The sequence below is a fragment of the Natrix helvetica genome (assembly GCF_964273705.1).
Source record: "Natrix helvetica genome assembly, chromosome: 1".
Lineage (NCBI taxonomy): Eukaryota > Metazoa > Chordata > Lepidosauria > Squamata > Natricidae > Natrix > Natrix helvetica.
In genome coordinates this window covers 315,814,981-315,835,054 of record NC_138548.1, presented here as the reverse complement: position 1 = coordinate 315,835,054, position 20,074 = coordinate 315,814,981, and the positions used below count along the sequence as shown (strand labels likewise).

The window sequence follows — 20,074 nt, the reverse complement described above, 5'->3', positions numbered from 1 at the left end:
CAGCAAGCACCAATCTTTTGGAAAGTCATAGCTGGCTTGGAAACATTAATTTCAAACGTACAGAAAGGGTGCATTAGGGCTGTGATGAGGGAAAGTCACTTTATACAAAATTAAATTTAGGAAGGTATTTTTAGATGGAAGTTTTAGTAATAATGAAACATCTGAGGTCAAGGGACCAAGAACTCTGAGCTCTCCGACATTATTTCACAGTCCCAGCAGGTTGACCTATCAGGCGAAGGTCTGAGAGCTCCACTATCCTGGCGGAAGTGGAACGAAGGGGAAACACCATTTGCACAAATCAAAGTTTTATTTACGAGGCCTATTGTTTAGTATAAGAGATATACAGTACTGAGGGGGTGCCCAGTGAATCTAACAAAAATTTTATGTTAATTATTGCTCTAATAGCTTAATGATTATGATCTCCTGCTTGGCGTGGGGTTGGGCTAGATGACCTACCAGATCCCTTCCAACTCTGTTAAACTGTCTACGGCAGTGGTTCCCGCACCCCACAGGGGGCGATTTGATTTTTAATGGGGGCAATTCGAACCTTGTTTAAACGAAGTTAATGGCCTTGGGGGCTTCTTCCGCATGAGTAGAGTTCATTTTTTGAGTAAAGTAAGAATTACCGGTATATGTCACGGGAGGGAGGCATCAGGATTTTAGAGATGCTTAGGTGGGGCATGGCCAAAAAAAGGTTGGGAACCACAGATCTACGGTAATAAATGATTACAAGATCCCCATTTACTTAGGAGCATAAAAATCCCATGAAAAGTGGGATTTCTTTCTTCAGTTTTAAGCTATGCTTTGAACCTTTCTCCTCCTCCCCACTTCTGAGCTATACTCTCCGGTTTCACGCCAGAACTGCACCACTTCCTGGTTTTACAGTCGGCCGCGCAGGATCGACTCCTCTCCTAGACTCCGCGCTCCGGGTTTCTCCGATAGCTCGGGCGGCTCCGCCCCGCGGCTCCGGTTTCAGCCGCTGCTACAGGGACCCCCAAGATGGAAACGCAGGGGCTGCCTGCCGCCGCGGAGGCGGCCCAGCCCGAGCCCGCCACCCAGCAACAACATGGCGCCGGTGCGGAGGACGGGGCTGCCCCCTCAGGGCCTGTTCGCCGGCCTCCTCAGTCTCGTGACTCCCCGGCGGCGGCGGCAGCGGCGGCTTGGGGCCTGGACGTGACATTCCCAGTGCTGCTGCTCCTCGAAGGGAAGCTGCCGGAGACGCCGCAGCCGCATCAGCACTTGCCGCCGCCTCCGCTGCCTCCGCCGGGACCTACTAACTCGGGCGGCGCCTCATCCCCGCCAGCCGGAGGCCCCGGGCAGCCGCCGGAAAGTGACGCTTTGCTGCTGGTGCTTAACTTGGTGCGGGGCGGAGCCTCCGGGAGCCCCTCGCGAGGCTCCTCTCAGGATTCCCCGCCGGCGCAGCGGCCGCGGGAGGACAAGCCCGGCGGCGAGGCGAGCGGAGAAAGCCAGGCCTCGGCGCCGCTCTCGGAGGGCGGCGGGCCGCAAGAGGAGGGTGGCGGCGGCGGCCAGGGGAATTCCTCTTTCTCGGGCACGCTGACCATCAACAACCAGAGCCTGCTGGTGCGCTTCGAAAATGGGACGCTCAGCTTCGGAGGGCCCGCGCCGGCAGCCCCGCCACCCGCTCCGGCTCAGCCGAGCGACGACGCCCAGCCCCCGGCTGCACCTTCGCGGGCTCCGGCGTCGTATTCTCCTCGGCCGGACTCCCACCGCGCCGACACCTTTTCCCGCAAGCAGCTCCTGCGGCTGCATCAACTGTCGGCGCGCTGCGGGAGCCCAACCGGCGCCCCGCAGGAGGGTGGAGAGGCAGCGACAGCCGCCGGAACTCCGGCTCCCTCGGCTGTCGCAGGCCGGGTGGCGCGTCCCTTCAGCTGCCCGATTCCCGGCTGCTCCTGGGCTTTCGCCACGGCCTACAAACTGCGACGCCACTTGCATTCCCACGACAAGCTGCGGCCCTTCGCCTGCTCCGCGCCGGGTTGCACGAAGCGCTTCACCACCATCTACAACCTCCGGGCTCACGGCAGGGTTCACGAGGAAGAGTCGAGGCTGAAGTGCGAGGCTTGCGGGCAACGCTTCCCCAGCGCCGCCCGGCTCGGGGCGCATCAGCGGCGGAGCCATCTGGAGCCAGACCGGCCTTACCGCTGCGAATATCCAGGTAATCTGGTCGACCCGGACCCGGTTGGTTTGGGCAAACTGCCCGCATGTGGCGTTTCTATCGTGAACTGGGGGAAAGGGGGCGATTTTAAATCTAGTTACTTAAAAATCTTTGTATTCCAATTGATATCGAAAATATAAACACTCATTGATGCTTCATTGTAAAATAGCAAATCAGGATCGTTGCAGATTTCAATGCGGTAATATAATTAATATATTAAATTCACATTCTTTTTTAATATTTTTTTATTTTTTGAATAAACACAAACAAAACACCTTAAAATCATCTTCCATTACAAATTGTAGAAAGTGTGTCAATTGGTTACAAAGAGCTTTTCTGCATCCCTTCCACCGTCATCACCTATGATTCATATCAAGTTATACATATTTTACATCAAATATATTTTTATATATTGCTATCATACCTTATCCTTCATACTGTGTTTCCCCGAAAATAGGACCTGTCCTGAAACTAAAGCCTTGCCACATTTTTTACGTGGGCAAAAATATAAGCCCCTGAAAATAAACCCCCTGGACAACCCCCCCCCCTCCGGCCAGGCAGAGCACCGCTCACTGACATAGCCCTATCCTGAAGGTGCCAAGCAGCAGGAGCCGGGGGGGGGGGGGAGGTGCTCACATTGCTTGGCGCCTTCAGGATACCGCTAGGTTGGGGAGTGGTGTTCTGCCTGGCCGGAGGGGGGAGTTGCCAGGCGGCTGCTCCCTTGCGAACTGGCTCCCGAAGAGCTGTACACAGCCTCAGGGGCACAGCCTCAGGGGCGAAGCAGCCATGAGGTGACCATGCTCATGAGCACCTGCCTGGCAAACCCCCTCTCCAGACGGGTATGGCACCATTCACTGACCTAGGGGGTATCCCTAAGGCGCTAAGCCACGTGGTGCTCTGCCCACTCCCCAGCTCCCGCGGCTTGGCACATTAGGGATACCCCCCTAGGTCAGTGCATGGAGCTCTGCCCGGCTGGAGAAGGGGATTGCGCGAGCGCCTGTTCCATCCCCAGCAGGCATGCCTCCTAGCCTCAACATATCCAGGCCCAGCTCTCCCTCCAGCAGCAGCAGCCGCTGCCGCGCTCCAAACATAATGTCTTCTCCAGTTCCAAACTCCAAAACTCGGCTGCCAAGTCATCCAGCAGCGGCCGCTCTAGGAGTGCGCTCTATTGTTGGCTGGCTGCAAAGCGCACTCCTAGAGCGGCTACTGCTGGAAGACTCGGCAACCGAGTTTTGGAGTTTGGAATCGGAGAAGACGTTATGCTTGGAGTGCGGCGGTGCTGGCGAGCAGGCAGAGCACCATGTGGCTTGGCGCCTTAGGGATACCCCCTAGGTCAGTGAATGGTGCTCTGCCCAGCTGGAGAGGGTTTGCTGGTCGGTTGCTCGTGAGCTTGGTCACCTCATGGCTGCTTCGCCCCTGAGGCTGTTCCTGGCTCTTCGGGAGCCAGTTCACAAGGGTGCAGCCGCCCGGCAACCCCAAAACAATAAGCCCTCTCCTATAATAATCCCAAGGCCATATTTTGTAAGTAAAAAGAAAATAAGACCCTGTCGTATTTTCGGGGAAACACGGTATGACTATAGTTGTTTTAACGTCCCTTTATAACAAACATTCCAAAATTTAAAACAAAACCACATAATGGCATTCCCTTCACATTCTATTATTTAAATTTTTTTAAAGAATTGAAAATAAAAAGAGAGGTTAAAAAAAATCCCTAAAAGTGTTACATCCATAGTTGAGTGCAGGAAGTCCTTGGGTTATGACTGCAGTTTGGACCATTGCTAAGCGATGTCATGTGATTGCATTGCTTAGTGACAGCAGTTCTGGTTGCCATTGTAACCCAAGGGCCCACAAGTGCTTAAGCAGGAAAGGATGGGAACCCCAACACAGGAGTGTAGAGAGGGTGCACAGGAGTCATGCTAAATTGGGAGGGTCTATTGGAGGGCCAGTGGAGGCATAGGAGGGGTGACAGAGACTTTGGCCAGAGGGTGCTATGGGCAGGCATGCACTAAAGCATGAGGTGCTGCAGAGTATAAGATCCCTGGGTTCTTGTATTTCATAACATGCCCCTCAAGGAGAAAAGGCATTTGGAGCAACTCTCTAGGCCAATTTGCAACCTTCCTTGCCAGCTTCCATATTGAAAGGTCACAAATGTTGATCACATAATATGGCTTGCTGCAATGTCATAATCGTAAGCCAGACACTTCAGCACTTGAATTGTGACCACATGACTGCGGGAAGACTGCAATGGCTGGAGCTTTGAGAATTGGTCATGTCACTATAAATTTGCATGGTCTCTAAAGAAAAAGATGTGTGCCAAGGACAAAGTAAAAAAAAAACAACTCTGTAATCGGGTGGGTTCTAGCAGCCACTACTGCTGGTTTGCTTTTGGTCGCGCAGCACTCATATGCACAATACTATAAAAACAAGATGGCGGTGCCTATGGTGCTGCCAGGAAAACTGGTTCAGGGGCATGGCAGACCTGGGTTGCTGCCGGTTCGAGCGACCCAAGCCGCCATAGGAATCCACCACTGCCTGTAATTCACATCAAAGTATTATATGATAATAGCTTCAGCCTCAAACTAATTACCCAATACTAAAATCTCCATTGTATTACTTTGTGTGAATTTTGTATGTTTATATGTTGAACATGTTATCATAAAAATACTCATGAATGTTTCTGTGACCTTTGGTATGAACTGATACCTCTCTGAATTTCTAGAGGGGCTGACAGACATGCAGTCCTATGTGTGTTTACATGGAAAAGTATCCCTTTTTCAGTAGAATTTTAAATAAAATATACTCGGTTTAAAATAATTACATGATTTATTACAGAATTTTTTTAAAAAGCTTTGTGGACTACCATAGCTGAATTCATAATAAGAGTACCATTTAGGGAAAAAGTCAGTTTTGTGAAATGTGGTGTGCCTGTTCTGATTGTAAGTGGGAATATTTAGAAATATATTACCTCTCTACACACTTACCACATTTTTTCTTCCTTGAATTTAGATCTCCTTAACCTCAATCCAATATAGCTCCCATTGTGGTACACTGATTTTAAGATGGCATGTGAATTTATTATTCTTTGGGATTTTTGTGGCAAATCTAATTTCTAGTTTAATGTTATATAGGTTGTCGGGAGGAACATCTAATGGGAAAGCATCCTTTTCCATTGTAGTCCTCTGAGAATGCTGGATCTCAGATTCCAATATTTCTAGATACCTTGGTGGCCATACTGTGGTAGAATGGAAGTCAAATAGTAGATTCTTATGTTGTAACTTAGGTGTGTAGAATGGAATATATCTGCTAGTATTCTATTTTCAAAAACCATTAGCTGGAAGAAGTTGTAGAAATTGAACATGAAAACATTCCTATATTGGCTTTTAGCAGCCTGGCAATAAACCTGGCAATAAACTGCTTTTGAAAATTATGTTTTTATTTATTTATAACATAGTGTTTTGAGCCATCGAAGCTGCTTATTTTGTTTGTTTCTGCTTTCCTGCGTAACATGGTTAACTGTTCCTTTTTTCTCCAGGCTGTGAGAGGACCTTCATAACAGTGAGTGCATTATTTTCTCATAATCGAGTCCACTTCAGGGAACAAGAATTGTTTTCCTGCTCCTTCCCAGGCTGTAACAAGCAATATGACAAAGCTTGCCGGCTGAAAATCCACATGAGAAGTCACACAGGTGTGAACTAGGGTACTGTTAAAGTTTGCATTTGGTTGGCTTAAAGAACAATTATGTTGATTGGATGGATGCTATTCTTAAAAACTGATAATCTGTTTATAGGCAAGGATGTAATTGTATCTTGTAAAGAATTTGATTAATAAAATCATCAATGTAGAGAAGCTAATTAATATATATGCTAATAAGATTAGGATTTATTGAAAACGAAAGAGCTAGTTTTTGTATTCACTATTTTTGTATGCCTCTCCCCCCCTCCCCCCAGGAGAAAGACCTTTCATTTGTGACTTTGAAGGCTGTGGCTGGTCCTTCACCAGTATGTCTAAGCTATTAAGACATAAAAGGTAAATATTTCAACTGATTATATTGAAAATCATTGCCATACACATACTGTATGCAAAATTTTAAAGAACCTGCAGTTTAAGAGAAGCTATAAGTTCAGTAATTGAAAATGAACTTGAATAAACAAATAGACGTTGTTTAAGTTGAGTGGAAGCAGTCTGCTTGGCTAAAACATTTTTGGAGTCAAGTCTAATAATAGGGTTTACAAACTTATCAGACTTTAATCTTTTGATATATGATTTTCTCAGTTCTGTGTATGAAGTGCTTGACGTTAACATCAATGTAATTACTCTTGTAGGAAACATGAAGATGACAGGAGATTCACATGCTCTGTAGAAGGTTGTGGAAAATCTTTTACAAGAGCAGAACATTTGAAAGGCCATAGTATAACTCATCTTGGTACAAAACCATTTGAATGCCCTGTGGAAGGTATTACTCAAAACACTTGATTCTATTTTTGCATAGATTGATGGTATGTATAAAAGACCAAACTATACATTATATAGACAGAAGGTTTGCTACTGAATCCCATCACAGGGAAGAAAATACTTTCAAATTACAACATAATTGTGAAGGAGCTAAATAAATGTTTCTTCCAAAAGCATGCTGTTCCCTTAAAAATTATTTAACTTCAATACTTCTTTTTTATTTTTAGGGATTATAAAAATTCAAAAGTTAAAATAAAATAAAATTGGAGTGGGTGTAGGATTTAAATTCTGTATTATATTTAAAGCTTCCACTGCCTTGATAAATGCAACCATAGTTGAATAGTGCAGTAGTTTTAGTTAATTTGGCTCTGAATTGCATGCAGGGTTTTCACAAGATTTTGAAGCTGGTGTCACATAGCTTTTATTCTAAGATTTGTAAGATCACCTTTCAAAGGCGGTCAGTATAGCTATTGCTCTTAGTATAGCTCTTTGCTTAGCTCTGTCCTTTTTCCTCCTCCTCTCTAAGGATGTGACAGTGCATACAGTGCATACAACCAATTCAAACTGGCTTTTTCACCTTAGCAGTTTCTTAGCTTTGTAACCTGTCTGAGGCTTTATAAATCATTGAAAATTGAAAAAGAAAAGATCTGGGGAATCAAAACACCGAGGCCTAAGAGTAAAGGATTGTGAGAAATTGTGCTGCCTGCAATCTCATAGGAAACTTTTTAAGTAGGGTTTAAATCTATAAGTATATATTATATTCATATGATCCAGTTGTTGTATATTTCAGGTTGTTGTGCAAAGTTCTCAGCACGTAGTAGTCTGTATATTCACTCCAAAAAACACCTTCAGGATGTGGACTCATTGAAGATGCGTTGCCCCATATCCAGTTGTAGCAAATTATTCAATTCAAAGCATAGTATGAAAACACATATGGTCAAGCAACACAACTTTAGCGCAGGTATGATCTGTGACCTTAGAAGACTTGAGTTATCTGTGGATTTGAATAATGTATAGAATGTGTGATATCTAAAGATCTTGCAAAAAAAAAAAGATTTCTTCATTCAAAAGCTAATTATTTGGGTCCATATAACTGTTTTGTAATTTTGTAGATTTTTGATAATATGTACAAACATTAAAAACAATGTTTACTATTGATTTTTACAGAAAGCATATATAATAAAATGAATGATTTTGAGCTACAAGACATTTTATATCAACATGGTTGATATAAATATTTATTTGCTGAATGTAATAAGTAATGCTTAGAATGCTTAGCAGATTGTTCAGAACTGAGGAGTGAGTGATGGAGGGGAATGGAAGGATTTATATTCCTTGCAGATGTCTGCAAGGAATATAAATCCTTCCATTTCTCCTATACTGTCAGAGCTGAAGAAGATTCTTGGATGAGAAGCAAAATGTCTTCAAAGAAAAACAAGAAAGTCCAGTTGCCTCTTGAAAAAGCACCTTTGGGCAAAGGTGATTATGCCACTTTGTTCAATGGGAGTAAGAAGTGGGTATATTAGGAGAAACATAAAAATTGAATGCAAAATAAATGGGTCACTTAAGTGTCAGCAGTGAAAGCATCATTTTGGGGGGGTATTGCTCAAAGGTTTTCTCAGTTGATACCTTATTTATTATTGAAAATGTCTTCTGAATAATTCATATAGAAATTCTAGTATTCAATGTGACTTGCTTTTCTATTTGGTTCAGCAAAGATTAGCAAGCTGAGAATGTCAAAAACACTGTTGCGTTTTGTCCTAAATTCTGTCTGTCTTACATAATAGCAAAATCAACAGACAGGAGGGGTGGGGCTTTTGCCATAATGCTGCAAAGATCTGCCCTTTTATATGTAGTGAGATATCATAACACTCATGCTTAAGGATAGAGCTTACACCATAATGCCTCCCTTCACATCTTCTATAAATACTGCTGGCACTTACTGCTAGCTGTGTGAAAGTCACACGTAGCACCATCCATTTTGTTAGGGATGCATAGCATGTTATTGAGGTCTGAATATGTGCTAGCAAGAAGTAGAGATTATCTGAAATCCTAACAAAATTACATTACCATGGCACAGTAGCATTGAGTTCTAGCACTATAGGTAGTCCTCGACACTGAAAAAAGTGACTTACGACCATTTTCACACTTAATGTCTTGCAGCGTCTCCCATGGTCACATGATTTACATGTGGATTCTTGACAACTGACTCACATTTATGAAAGTTGCAGTATGCCAGAGTAATGTGATCTCCTTTTGCAACCTTCTGACAAGCAAAGTCAATGGGAAAACCATATTCACTTAACCGTATTACAAATTTAAGAACTGCAATGATTCACTTAACAAACATGATGAGAAAAGTCATAAAATGGGTCAAAGCTCAATTAACAACATACATTTCGGGCTCAATTGGGATTGGAAGCTGAGGACTACCTGTACTGTTTTCTTCCAAATTTAATGAGGCTAATGTTGGCTGTTTTGATTGGAAAAGGGAAGATACAGATTCTTGGAATGAAGATATGTAGCCAAATTGGAGAGAGAGGAAAGAGGCAAGATTTGTATGATACTTATCATGCTAACTAGGTAATCTTACAAACATGTTTTGTTTTGTTTCAGATCTATTAAATCAGATGGAAACCATTGGTTCCCTCACACCTAGCAACGAACTTGCCAATTCAGGACAAAGTGACCTCAGCAATGTAGATCTGGTGTCCCTTTTTTCTAGTGTATCTGGGAACTCCTCTGGAATGTCAGCTGATATGGCTCTGATAAACTCTGGAATTCTTACTATAGATGTCGCTTCAGTAGGCTCCACGCTTGGAGGCAGTCTGTCTGTCAACAGCAATTCCCTTGCTCAGACAGTTGACCCACTGATTTTGGTGGCCAGTAGTGACATTCCACACAGCCTGGATAGCTCTCTTTTATTGGGAACCACCACCACCGTTTTACAGCAAGGCACTTTAAATTTGGATGAAGTACAGACGGTGAATGCAGAAGCCTTAGGCTCATTAGCATCTTTGTCAGCAAGAAGTTCCAGTCAAGACTTGCATGGTTTGACTTCTAGCAATAACTTGTCAGTAGACACGGCCACTTTATCCCCTTCCAGCAGCCTTGGTGGAAACAATACAGCTGAATTATTAGCTCCAAATAAAGCAGAGCAAACTTTGCTTCCTAGCCTGGACGTTGTGGAGCAACAAGAAGGCAGCAAAGTGGTCACTCAGTATGTCTTCTCCAACCCTTCAGGAAGTTACAGTGCACAAAAAGAAACTGATCTAAGCACGGTGACTGGCAGCTCTATTCCGGTATGCAATAACTCTTAAGTAACTAATTTTTATTAGTATCTTGGTTTTGAGGATATTGTCATTGTGTGTCATTCTCTACCAGATCAAAAAAGTTTATGGAATGTCTGCCCCGAGTGAAGTCACCATACATTTTGTATAATGTAAGTGGCATAAATTGTTTCTGCCTGTGAAAAGGATTCAATACTGTTACATGTTGCGTGTCATATTAAGTGAAAGAGGATAGTCTTTTTCATAGCAGGCGCTTAGAACCAAAATTTTGTTTTATTTGTTACTTCCTCCTCAAACCGTTGTGAATATTTAAAACTCTAGGTAGTGCTTTGGGACTGAGTGACAAAAAAGTATACTATATGCCACACTTCTAGAAAAAGACATTTTCTCCCTCATACTATTGAAATATGTCTTTGGCTGCATGACTTATTAAAATACATACTGGCATATTACAGGACTGCATGCAAAGATAGCTTGTGCAGTAGAATGTCTCTTTTTTCTGCAGCCCCCTCAGAAAAATAATCTGTTCTGCAGGGTTTTATATCAGCAGATTTTGGTGTTTTGCAAAAGGAAAGGAAATTTATTTTGTCTATGGACTTAACCATAGATGGTGCGTTGCAGTGGGTCAGATGTTAATATGCTGGGCTTGTCAGCTGGAAAGCCGACAACCTGGGTTTGAAACCCCAGCATCATGCAACATCTCCGCCTAGCTCCTACCCACCTATCAGTTCAAAAGCATGCAAAAGCAAGTAGATAAATAGGTCCCACTTTGGTAGGGAGGAAACAATGCTCTGCGACATCATGCTGGCCACATGTCTGCGGAAACATAGACAGTGCTGGATCAACTGCCTTGAAACAAAGATGAGCACTGCCCCTGTAGTCAGCAACATCTAGCAGAGTAAAATAAGCAGGGACTCCTTTCCTATGGACTTAACCAGAATGATGCTACACAGAATTCAATATAAGCAAGGAAGCTGTTAGGGATTAATACACGTTATTGGGGGGAAATGGAATTCATAATGGGAAGCTGCATATCTAACTACTTGGATTTAGTGATGTGAACAAACCCTTTTATCTCATCAGGAGAGTGGTGGGTCTGCAAGAACAGATTATCGAGCTATTCAGCTTGCCAAAAAAAGAAAACAAAAGGGAAATGGGAATGACATAGGTGAGTATTATTTCAGCACAGTATGTTGTGTATACATCAAACTGGATCTAAGGATAGTATCATTACATTTAGAACCCTAAGTTGAATAGAGAATCAGTTTGCTGTAGTGGTGCAGGCATCAGGCTAAAAACCAGGAGACCATAAGTTCCAGTTCTGCCTTACGCGCACAGCTAGCTGGGTGACTTTGTGCCAGTCATTCTTTCTCAGCCCTAAAAGGAGGCAAATAGCAAACCACTTCCAAAAGATCTTGCCAAGAAAACTGCAGGAAATTATCCAGGCTGTTGCTAGGACTCAAACCCCCCCTCCACCCCCTGGCCAGGTTAAATAGTGTGACTATTATAACTTAAATTTTGCAATATGATCTAAATCTGCATTTATTAAAAAATATCAAACCTTCAGATGCCTGACAGCTATCCCAATTTTGACGCTCCTTTTGAAACATTTAATTTGGCTGTACAGACATTTTTTAGTTTTGTGAGATACATTTCATCTGCAGCATATAAATATATACTAAAGCAGCGATGGCGAACCTTTTTTGGCTTGCGTGCCATAAGTGGGGGAAGCGCAGGGGGGTTGTGTGTGGGTGTGCCACACCCATAATGCAATCTGCGACCCCAGTGCGCATGCGCGCACTACAGGCGCTCCCCCTCCCATTTTTACATGCTTTTTTCGCCCTCCCCAGGCTCCTATAAAGCCTCTGGAGCCTGAGGAGGGCGAAAATGGCTTTAAAAAAGGGTGAACTCAGCTGGCCAGGACGGGCATGTGCGCTGGCCAGCTGACAGGGCAGGGCCTCACGTGCCCTGACAAATGGCTCCGTGTGCCACCTGTGGCACGCGTGCCATAGGTTCGCCATCACTGTACTAGAGCCTTGAAATTAAATGAAGCAACTCTTGATTAGCACACATTACCTATAGGCACCAAGTACCCACCAGACCTCTGAAAAGCACCGTTGAACACATCCAAGCACAACAAACCGCTTGCTGAAATACATATTGAACCACTATTTACAGGGTGGTTTTTTGGGTTGGGAGTGCTGTAGGCTACAGTATTTAGAATTCTTGCTCAGAACAATTCATATTCTCTCTCCCTCTATATACGTGTCTATAATTTTATCAAGAGTTTTTATGTAATTAAAAGAAAAAAACAAGAGAAAAGGAAATAAGGTAGAAAAAATGATAGAAACAGTACAGACGAGCAAAGGAAAAAGAAAGTTAAAGAGCCACTTCCAGTCTTCTTTATGGCAATTACAAGGAGCTGAGGATAATACTTGATGACCTGCACAGTCCTATGGATGCTCTGGCAGCTACTTGAATAGGGAGGTGGCCATAGCCTTGTATAGGACTGTGCCCATTAGAACTGTCTTGGCCTGTTGCTCCCTGTGGTTCACGGAAAACTTGATGGAGCTGAAAAGGAGCTGGCATTCTGTCATCAGTTGGGGAAGAGAGGGGGAAACACATGGGAAATAAAGCTGTATTATGGGAAATAGGGAGGGGGGATTGACAGTTGAGGAAGAGCAGAGTGGTTTGGAAGCTGGTTTGTGCTGGCACACTGCCATCTTCAAGGCCATTTGCACTGAGTATGGAATTTCACCAGCCCAAACACCTGAAAACATCATGGTGTGCTGGATTGGCTATTACTGGACCCCACCCTTGTAGACAGTTTTCATCCAATCTTCCACCTTCCCTTTTTAAGGAAGGTGGTTTAGAAGATGGTGGAGTTTCAATTCCAGAAGATGTTGGTTGAAATTGATTATCTGGCCCTTTTTAGTCAGGTTTCAGGTCTTGATACAGGACAGAAACAGCACTGTTTGCATTTTTAGATTAGGTAATTTTTATAATTCTTCCTTTCCAAGGCAAGTGAATATATAAGAGTATGTATAATCTTTCCTCCTATTCTGAAAGACCTGCCAACTCTTAGGAATAATTTTGTAGAAGATGAAAGTTAACCATGGAATCAGTGGTGGGCTGCTGCCGGTTGAACCGGTAGTTGCGACCTCCCGGGCACAATCCCATCTTATATCGCTGTGTTTTTGACGCACACATGTGCGGAAGGCACATGTAAGTGAATTGCCGTGTTTTTTAATGCTGCACCCATGGGCAGAAGGCGCATGCGAGCGAATTGCCACGTCTTTTGATGCTGCATGCATTTGTGCACACTCACATTTCCGGTGCTGGGTGAACCGGTTGTTACAGTATGTGATGCCCACCTCTGCATGGATTGAATAGGTGTGGAAATTGCCCTTTCTCCTCTTTTTGTGAACAATTTGTATGCAGCCCCAACTATTAATACGCCTAATAATAGTGCTTAAATAATCTGCTCCATACATGGTAAGAACATATCTTGCATTCAAAGTTGCTCAGAGAAATATTTTCAGCTATGTAATGAAACTTACTTCAGAATGCAGCTTTTTATTTACAAATGCCACCTCTTTATTTCAGACACAACTGATTCTGCTATAAGAAAAAGCAAAAATGATAAAGTTAACTGTTTTAGTCATGGAAATCGGTTATGCAACAGTATTTTGCCTAATGGAAATCTAACAGTAAGAGATTCTTCGGCTGGCACACAGTTTGTTCAAATTCAATTGCTTCAGGTAACAATTGGCAATTTAACTGACAGAAAATAATCTTTTTCCCCCCAAGAACATGTAATTGTGATTTGTGATACAATATGTTGGTGGAGATAGCTAGTTAGAGCAAGTATGTTATGATTTGGTGCAGCAAACCCAAATTCTGCTTAGAAAATAATTGCAAAGTTTAAATTTCCAATGATATTTCTTAATCACATGTCTAAAATTTCCATCTTGATTTTTTTAATCACATATATCAGTTTTGCCTTCCTTTTGCTTCATAAATAAATATTTGCAATTATTATTTCTTTGAAAAATGCTGGTAATAAATAACAGAAATGTAAAAAGATATATTTGGCAGTTGATAAAGTCAGGGAAAGGGGGGAAATGAATTCAAGTGCAATTTTGGGCTCCTCAACTAAGTGGCTATTTCTCTACCTGTGAAAAAGGAGACGTGCTACTAAAAATTTTCCTAGTACACTGCTGCAGCAATAAAGGTACTACTGGTAGATGGAATGTTAGAACTATGAACCAAGATATATTTCATGTCAGATTAGAAATTTTGAGATTCAGTATTGACATTATAGGAACCGGCAAACTTAAATGGACTGGAATGAGTTACTTCACATTAGAGAAGCATTTCCTATTCAGAGAAGAAAAATCATAGAGGAAATTGAGCACTGGCGTTGCTAATATATGGGTGTCAAAGGGTTCAAAGTTCCCAAACAGCAGAATGATACAAATTCAAAACCAAAGCAAGCCAATCAATATCACAATGATCTTAAGTCTTCAGTTGCAGAGGAACCTATGAGGAACTTGTAGCACCTTATTAACATCATATAGATCAGAGGTCAGCAACCCGTGGCTCTGGAGCCGCATGTGGCTCTTTCATCCTGCTGCTGCGGCTCCCTGTCGCCAGTCGGCTCCACAATTGATAGGGCTTTCAGTTAGGACAGGTAGAGGAAAAAGTATGCCACTCTAGGAGGAGACTCTATAGTGGGGGAACTGGACTTCTGGACAGCAGAGGAAAACGGACACCATACTAGGAGGAGACTTTGTGGTGGGGAACTGGACTTCTGGTCGGCTCCAGAATTGAATGGAGGGCTTCCGTTTAGGACCTTTGTGACTGAGGGTTTAAGGTTGCCGACCCCTGATATAGATTATAGGAACTGCCTAGAAAGCAAAAGTTGAAATTAAGATAATGTTTGGAATATGGTTGGTCCTTGCTTAACAACTGCTCTGTTTAGTGATGTTCGAAGTTACAAAAGCACTGAAAAAGTAACTTTATGAGAGGTCAACACGGAGAGTTGACACTTGCACTTATGACCAACATCCCCCAGATATAAGTTCAGGTTGATTCACAAACAGCTTTAGAGAACCAGAATCAACAGAGAAGCCAGTAGTAAAATCACAAGTCACAGTCACATAATGTTTTGCTTAAGAACCATGTCACTTAGTGACAGAGTTACTGGTTTCAATTGTGACTATTAAGTGAGGACTACTTGCAATAGAAAAAAAATGCTATAGAGCAGTGAGGGCGAACCTTTTTTGGCTCGTGTGCCACAAGTGGGGGGAGCGCAGGGGGGTAGAGTGCGGCCGTGCCGCACCCATAATGCAATGCGCGACACCCCCCCCAGTGCGCATGCGCGCACAATGCGCGACACCCCCCCCATTTTTACATTTTTTTTTGCCCTCCCCAGACTCCAGGGGCTTTATAGGAGCCTGGGGAGGGCGAAAAGAGCCTCCCCCGACCCTCCGGAGGCTTCAGGGACTGTCCGGAGGCTTCCCTGAAGCCTTCAGAGCGCTTAAAACCACCCTCCGAGCAAACCGGAAGTGACAGGCGTGCCATAGGTTCGCCATCACGGCTATAGAGGGAGCATTTCTTGGAACAACTCTTATTTTGCCACAACATCAACAACCCTGAGAGATGGTTTGGTTGTGAGAGAGTAACTGGCCCAAAGTTACCTAGCTGGTATTCATGCCTAAGGCAGGCCTAGAACTGTGGTTTGTAGGCCATCACTTTAATCATCACAGTTACACCAAACTGGTTCTGCAGTTCCTTTTTTCTTCTGGCAATCTTAGCTATGACATCATGGATGGGTATCACCAAATGGACAACATTAAAGTCAAGGTGATTATATATATGCTTATTCTGCAAACAAAGATGGAATGGTCTTCTTTTAGCAAAATATTTAACACTGAAAATGTATGTCTTCTGAAAGAAGTTGATTGCAATAGAATTTATTGGTTAATGTGTGTGTATTAAGTCAGTGTTGATGATATAAATTGAGTTGCAAAGTGAAAGTGTGGGGAGCTCCTAACTGAAATTATTAAAGTGTTTTGTTACTGTAAATATGTATATGTTAACTGCTTCTAAGCACATCCACATGTTTGTAAAGAATGACCAGTTGGTGGTTGGAATGCGTCATCAAGAGAATACTGTTTGTAGTTAGAAACTCATTTTGACTCCTTTGTTGCTAGGATGATTCTCCAGGAGAAGGAGATCTACCTTTCCAGCTCAGTTCTCAATCTTCCTCTTCACACTCTCAGTTGACAGTAGATTTACCTGTTCATATTCTTCAGGTACAATTTTTTTTCAGTTTCAAAATTGGATAAAATGCAGCTTCAGCTGATTTCATTATAATAAAATTAACCACTACTTTAGGTTTACAATAAGGTTCCTTCTGTGTTTGGTTGTGCCTTTTAAATTTGGTAGTTTAAGGTAAAGGAGAAAATAATAGAAACATATGTTGCAGGCTTTTTAGTGAGAGTTTTACCTGTTGAGAAATTTGGGTAGTTTATTCCTATAAACAACATCAATAGATTTTGAAGACTGCAGTGTTTGTGTAATCTAAAGAGTGTAATTAATCAATTGCAAATTGTGAAAATCTGAACCTTTCTTAACATCTTGCTTTAAACAGGAGCCACACAATTCTGCGGAAGAAGATGCCAATTCTGATAATTCCCAGTTTACAGGAAGCACCATTAATCTACAAGACCTGGAATGATTGTGTTGGAGACAGAAGCATTAGAACATTCAGACACAGAAGCATCCTGAGAAAAAAGAGTCTGTTCCTGCTTTTAAAGGAAAAAGTGAACAATGGAAGCATGGTTACCAGTGCTGGGATACTTGATGGTTATCCTGCAACAAAAATCTTGTTCAGTAAATTTTATTTGATAAGGCAATTGGAGATCTTGGTATGTTCTGTCTTAAAGTCAGGAAAAGGTACATATGGCAGAATTAAGAGTCCTGCATTAGTGCAATGGTGATATCCCACAGTGATTTTAAGAATAATTAAGAATTAATAATGATTCTCAAAATAGTACATAACAATTAAGCTTAGCACTTTTTTCTTGAAATGAATCCCTAATTAAATTTTGGGTTAAAATGAAGAAATAAGCAGGAAAACCAATTTATTTTTGCAAACTGACATTTTAAAGAGGTAAGAGCATTAGAATAGTACCATACTCAGGGATAGTAAAGGTTGAATTAGTAGAGCAATATGATTTTTTGCTCTTGCTATCTCTAATTTAGCATTTTACACTGAACTTGAGAAAACTGCCTAGCACATGTTATTTCTTATCACTTTGGTTATGTTTACAGTAATATAAACAGTATTGCCAATTTGTACAAATCCACTTTTATTACATATACCTATCATGGTGCATTTTTGGCCAAAGTAGGTTTTTCTGATTTCAGTAGAATTTACTCCCAAATTAATGTTGAAATGATGGTCTGTTTATTATTTACATACAGACTATCTGGCTGAAGAAAGAGCTTCCAGCTAGTATCAGTAGTATATAAAAGTAACATCTTTAAATATATATGTTTTTAAAACACCTATCTTTTATTATAGATTATAGAATTAATTCATGAGGACTTTTAAGAAAAATACTAAGAAATCAGCTAAGCAGAGAAATGTCAGTGTTTTACAAAAAAAATTAAGTCTGGAACTTAAAAGATTTTATTCATGATATGCCACATGGCATTAAAATTATACATATGAATGACTTAGTTAAAAAGTTGTGTGAGCATTGTTGTTTTTTATACAAAGATGTCCTACAAAGGAACACTTTGACATTTTGCTTATTTATTTACAGTTAGGAAAATTAAAGGTTAATTGTTTTGAATATATGAGGAGCGAGCAACAAATATCTCTAAATTGACCCTTCTTCCATCACATTCTAAATTTGTATCCTTGGAACTCATGCTTAAGTAAAAGTAGCCTTGCCCTATTACCTCTGCAACATCTCTAGCAGCACTGACAAAGAGGAGGACTGATCAACAGCCTTCTCTGGTCCTTAAAATGTTACTGTGCGTCATGTGGGCACCTATGCTTTGTAAGTCAGGAGCCGTAGGAAATATATTTCCTAGAGCTGTTGAAATCTGAAGAGAGGTTTTTGAGGTTGGTGTCCCTTCATACTATACACTAGGAAGATATTAATGTCTGGAATGGCTTTGGAAATACTATTTTCTACTGTGTTTAATGAACCATGGATAATTTCTGTCTTGGATTATTCATAATAGATTATTCCAAATTAAGAAGGTTTACCCATAAATAGAAATATACTAATTGATGCCTGTGCCTTTTGAACTTCATTTTCAGAAGAATGTAGTTTAGAAGCATTTTATACAGATTACATTAATTCAATTTCATTTGTGGATGTTTTTTAGAAAAAAAAATCTTGAGTGGGTAATTTTTCATTGACTATAAAACGTTTACCTATCGTGACCTATTACTATACATTTACATTATCAAAACAAATTGTTTTTATTTCTGATATGAAACCACTCGGTGAAAAAGTGAAGAAATTGCTTATTTTTAAAGATCTTTTCTTTCTTATCACCAAGGTTCAGTTTTAAAGAGAAATGGGGGCATTTTGCCCTAAACAATTGTCACCTCAAAAACTCAGTGGAATAGTTCATACACTTACTGTGATAGTGATCCTCTATAAATTGGAATGCAAGCATATCTGACTGTTATAAAGACACAAAGGTAGATTTAGATTAAATAGGTGGGCCTTAAGAAGCCTGTTCATTCCTCATACCTTTTCTTTGAGTAAAAAAAACACTACTGTTTCCACAGTAGGTGTGGCCTACATTTTCTTCAAAGCATGTATGGGGCAGATTACTCAGTTCTTTTTAACCCAAAGAGGATCCCTAACTTGGTAAGAATGTGAATTGTATCCATTTGTTGTGGTGCTTCTGCTTTACGGAGTCTTGCTTATTGAAGAATAAGTAATTGCTTCTGTGGACAGACAAATGTGTTCTCTCATGAAGTTTATATACTCAGTTTTAACACATTGTAAATTCCTAATGGCTTGAGAACAAGCATTAGATTTATTCTGGCAAAGTCCATTGCTGGCAATGGATATTTATAATCACGGAGTTAAAAGGACTAATAAAATTAATTAATGTCCCAGTTTCTTCATTTCAACTTTATTTTTGTTATGTCCATACAATCTACTTAATTACAAAAAATGAATCTGATATTGAAGATTGAATTTTTAAAAAAGAAATTTTTACTTATCACTGGTATATCTATTTTCCTAGCTGCAAGACTTTAGATTAGTCTGTGATCTTTGATCACTTTGGTAGATATTTTCTATCACTAAGTTAATTTATTGAGCTCCCCCCCCCCCAAAAAAAAAGATTTTACAACTATGAAAAATTTGAAACATTTTGATCTACTGTATGTCACTATACTTAGGATAGAGTAGCTTTCTCCCCAAATTTACAGAGTATCTGTTGAAACATTTTCTTGTTAGTTTGTCATTTGCTGTATGCTTCATAATGTCTTGCACCTTTCGACTGCTAAGTAAAGTAATAGAGCAGCTCTTCTTTTTCTTTATCGATCAGCCCCTGATCCTGATCTTCTTTCTCCTTGAGAGCGGGAGGCTCAGAACGAAAAATTAATCTTCTGCCAGTCTAAAATATGATCAGAGGGACACTTAAGAACAACTCTGCACATTTTATACTGAAATAATGTGAATAAATTCATTTTGCACTGAGCATACATCAGTAAAAGCAGGCCCAACTTCTCCTGACCACATTTTTTTCCTGAGCAGTTTTATTTCTTCCTTCCACAAAGAGGTTTCTCACTATGCTTCTTCCCTTCGGTCATTATTTCATGCAATATGAATATAACAGAAAGAAATATTGCTTCTTCCAGCAAGGAATATTCAATACTTACTTTAAAAGCGGCTGAATTACTATTCCAATTTTTATTTTCTTCCACTCGGCCATCTCTGTTTTAAGATCGTCCCCATTTATAGGATTGGTTTTCTTTTAGTCCATTGCGGTCAATCCCAGTGATTCAGAACATGAGCAACTTCCTCAACTCAATCTTGCCCCCACCAATCTGGGTCTTTATTTTACTGATGAAGGATGGAAGGCTGAGTCAACCTTGAGCTAGTCAGGA

General features: G+C 41.3%; 2 protein-coding genes across 3 annotated transcripts in view; one reads left to right on the top strand and one right to left on the bottom strand.

Annotated features, from left to right (window-relative positions):
* Positions 1–408: 408 nt before the first annotated feature.
* On the top strand, positions 409–19,085 carry ZXDC (ZXD family zinc finger C). The gene is made up of 10 exons (XM_081939710.1): positions 409–2,173; positions 5,706–5,858; positions 6,121–6,199; positions 6,496–6,626; positions 7,416–7,586; positions 9,242–9,927; positions 10,999–11,083; positions 13,522–13,676; positions 16,134–16,235; positions 16,574–19,085. The coding sequence occupies exons 1-10, from the start codon at positions 1,000–1,002 to the stop codon at positions 16,658–16,660; spliced, it is 2,823 nt and encodes a 940-aa protein (XP_081795836.1). The 5' UTR covers positions 409–999; the 3' UTR covers positions 16,661–19,085.
* The window catches only part of CFAP100 (cilia and flagella associated protein 100), a 25,623-nt gene continuing 24,203 nt past the window's right edge, over positions 18,655–20,074 (bottom strand). For both annotated transcript variants that reach the window (XM_081939712.1, XM_081939711.1), the window contains exon 17: positions 18,655–19,581. In XM_081939712.1, the coding sequence (XP_081795838.1) occupies positions 19,468–19,581 (114 nt within the window). In that variant the 3' untranslated portion in view covers positions 18,655–19,467. The remainder of the gene's footprint in view (positions 19,582–20,074) is intronic.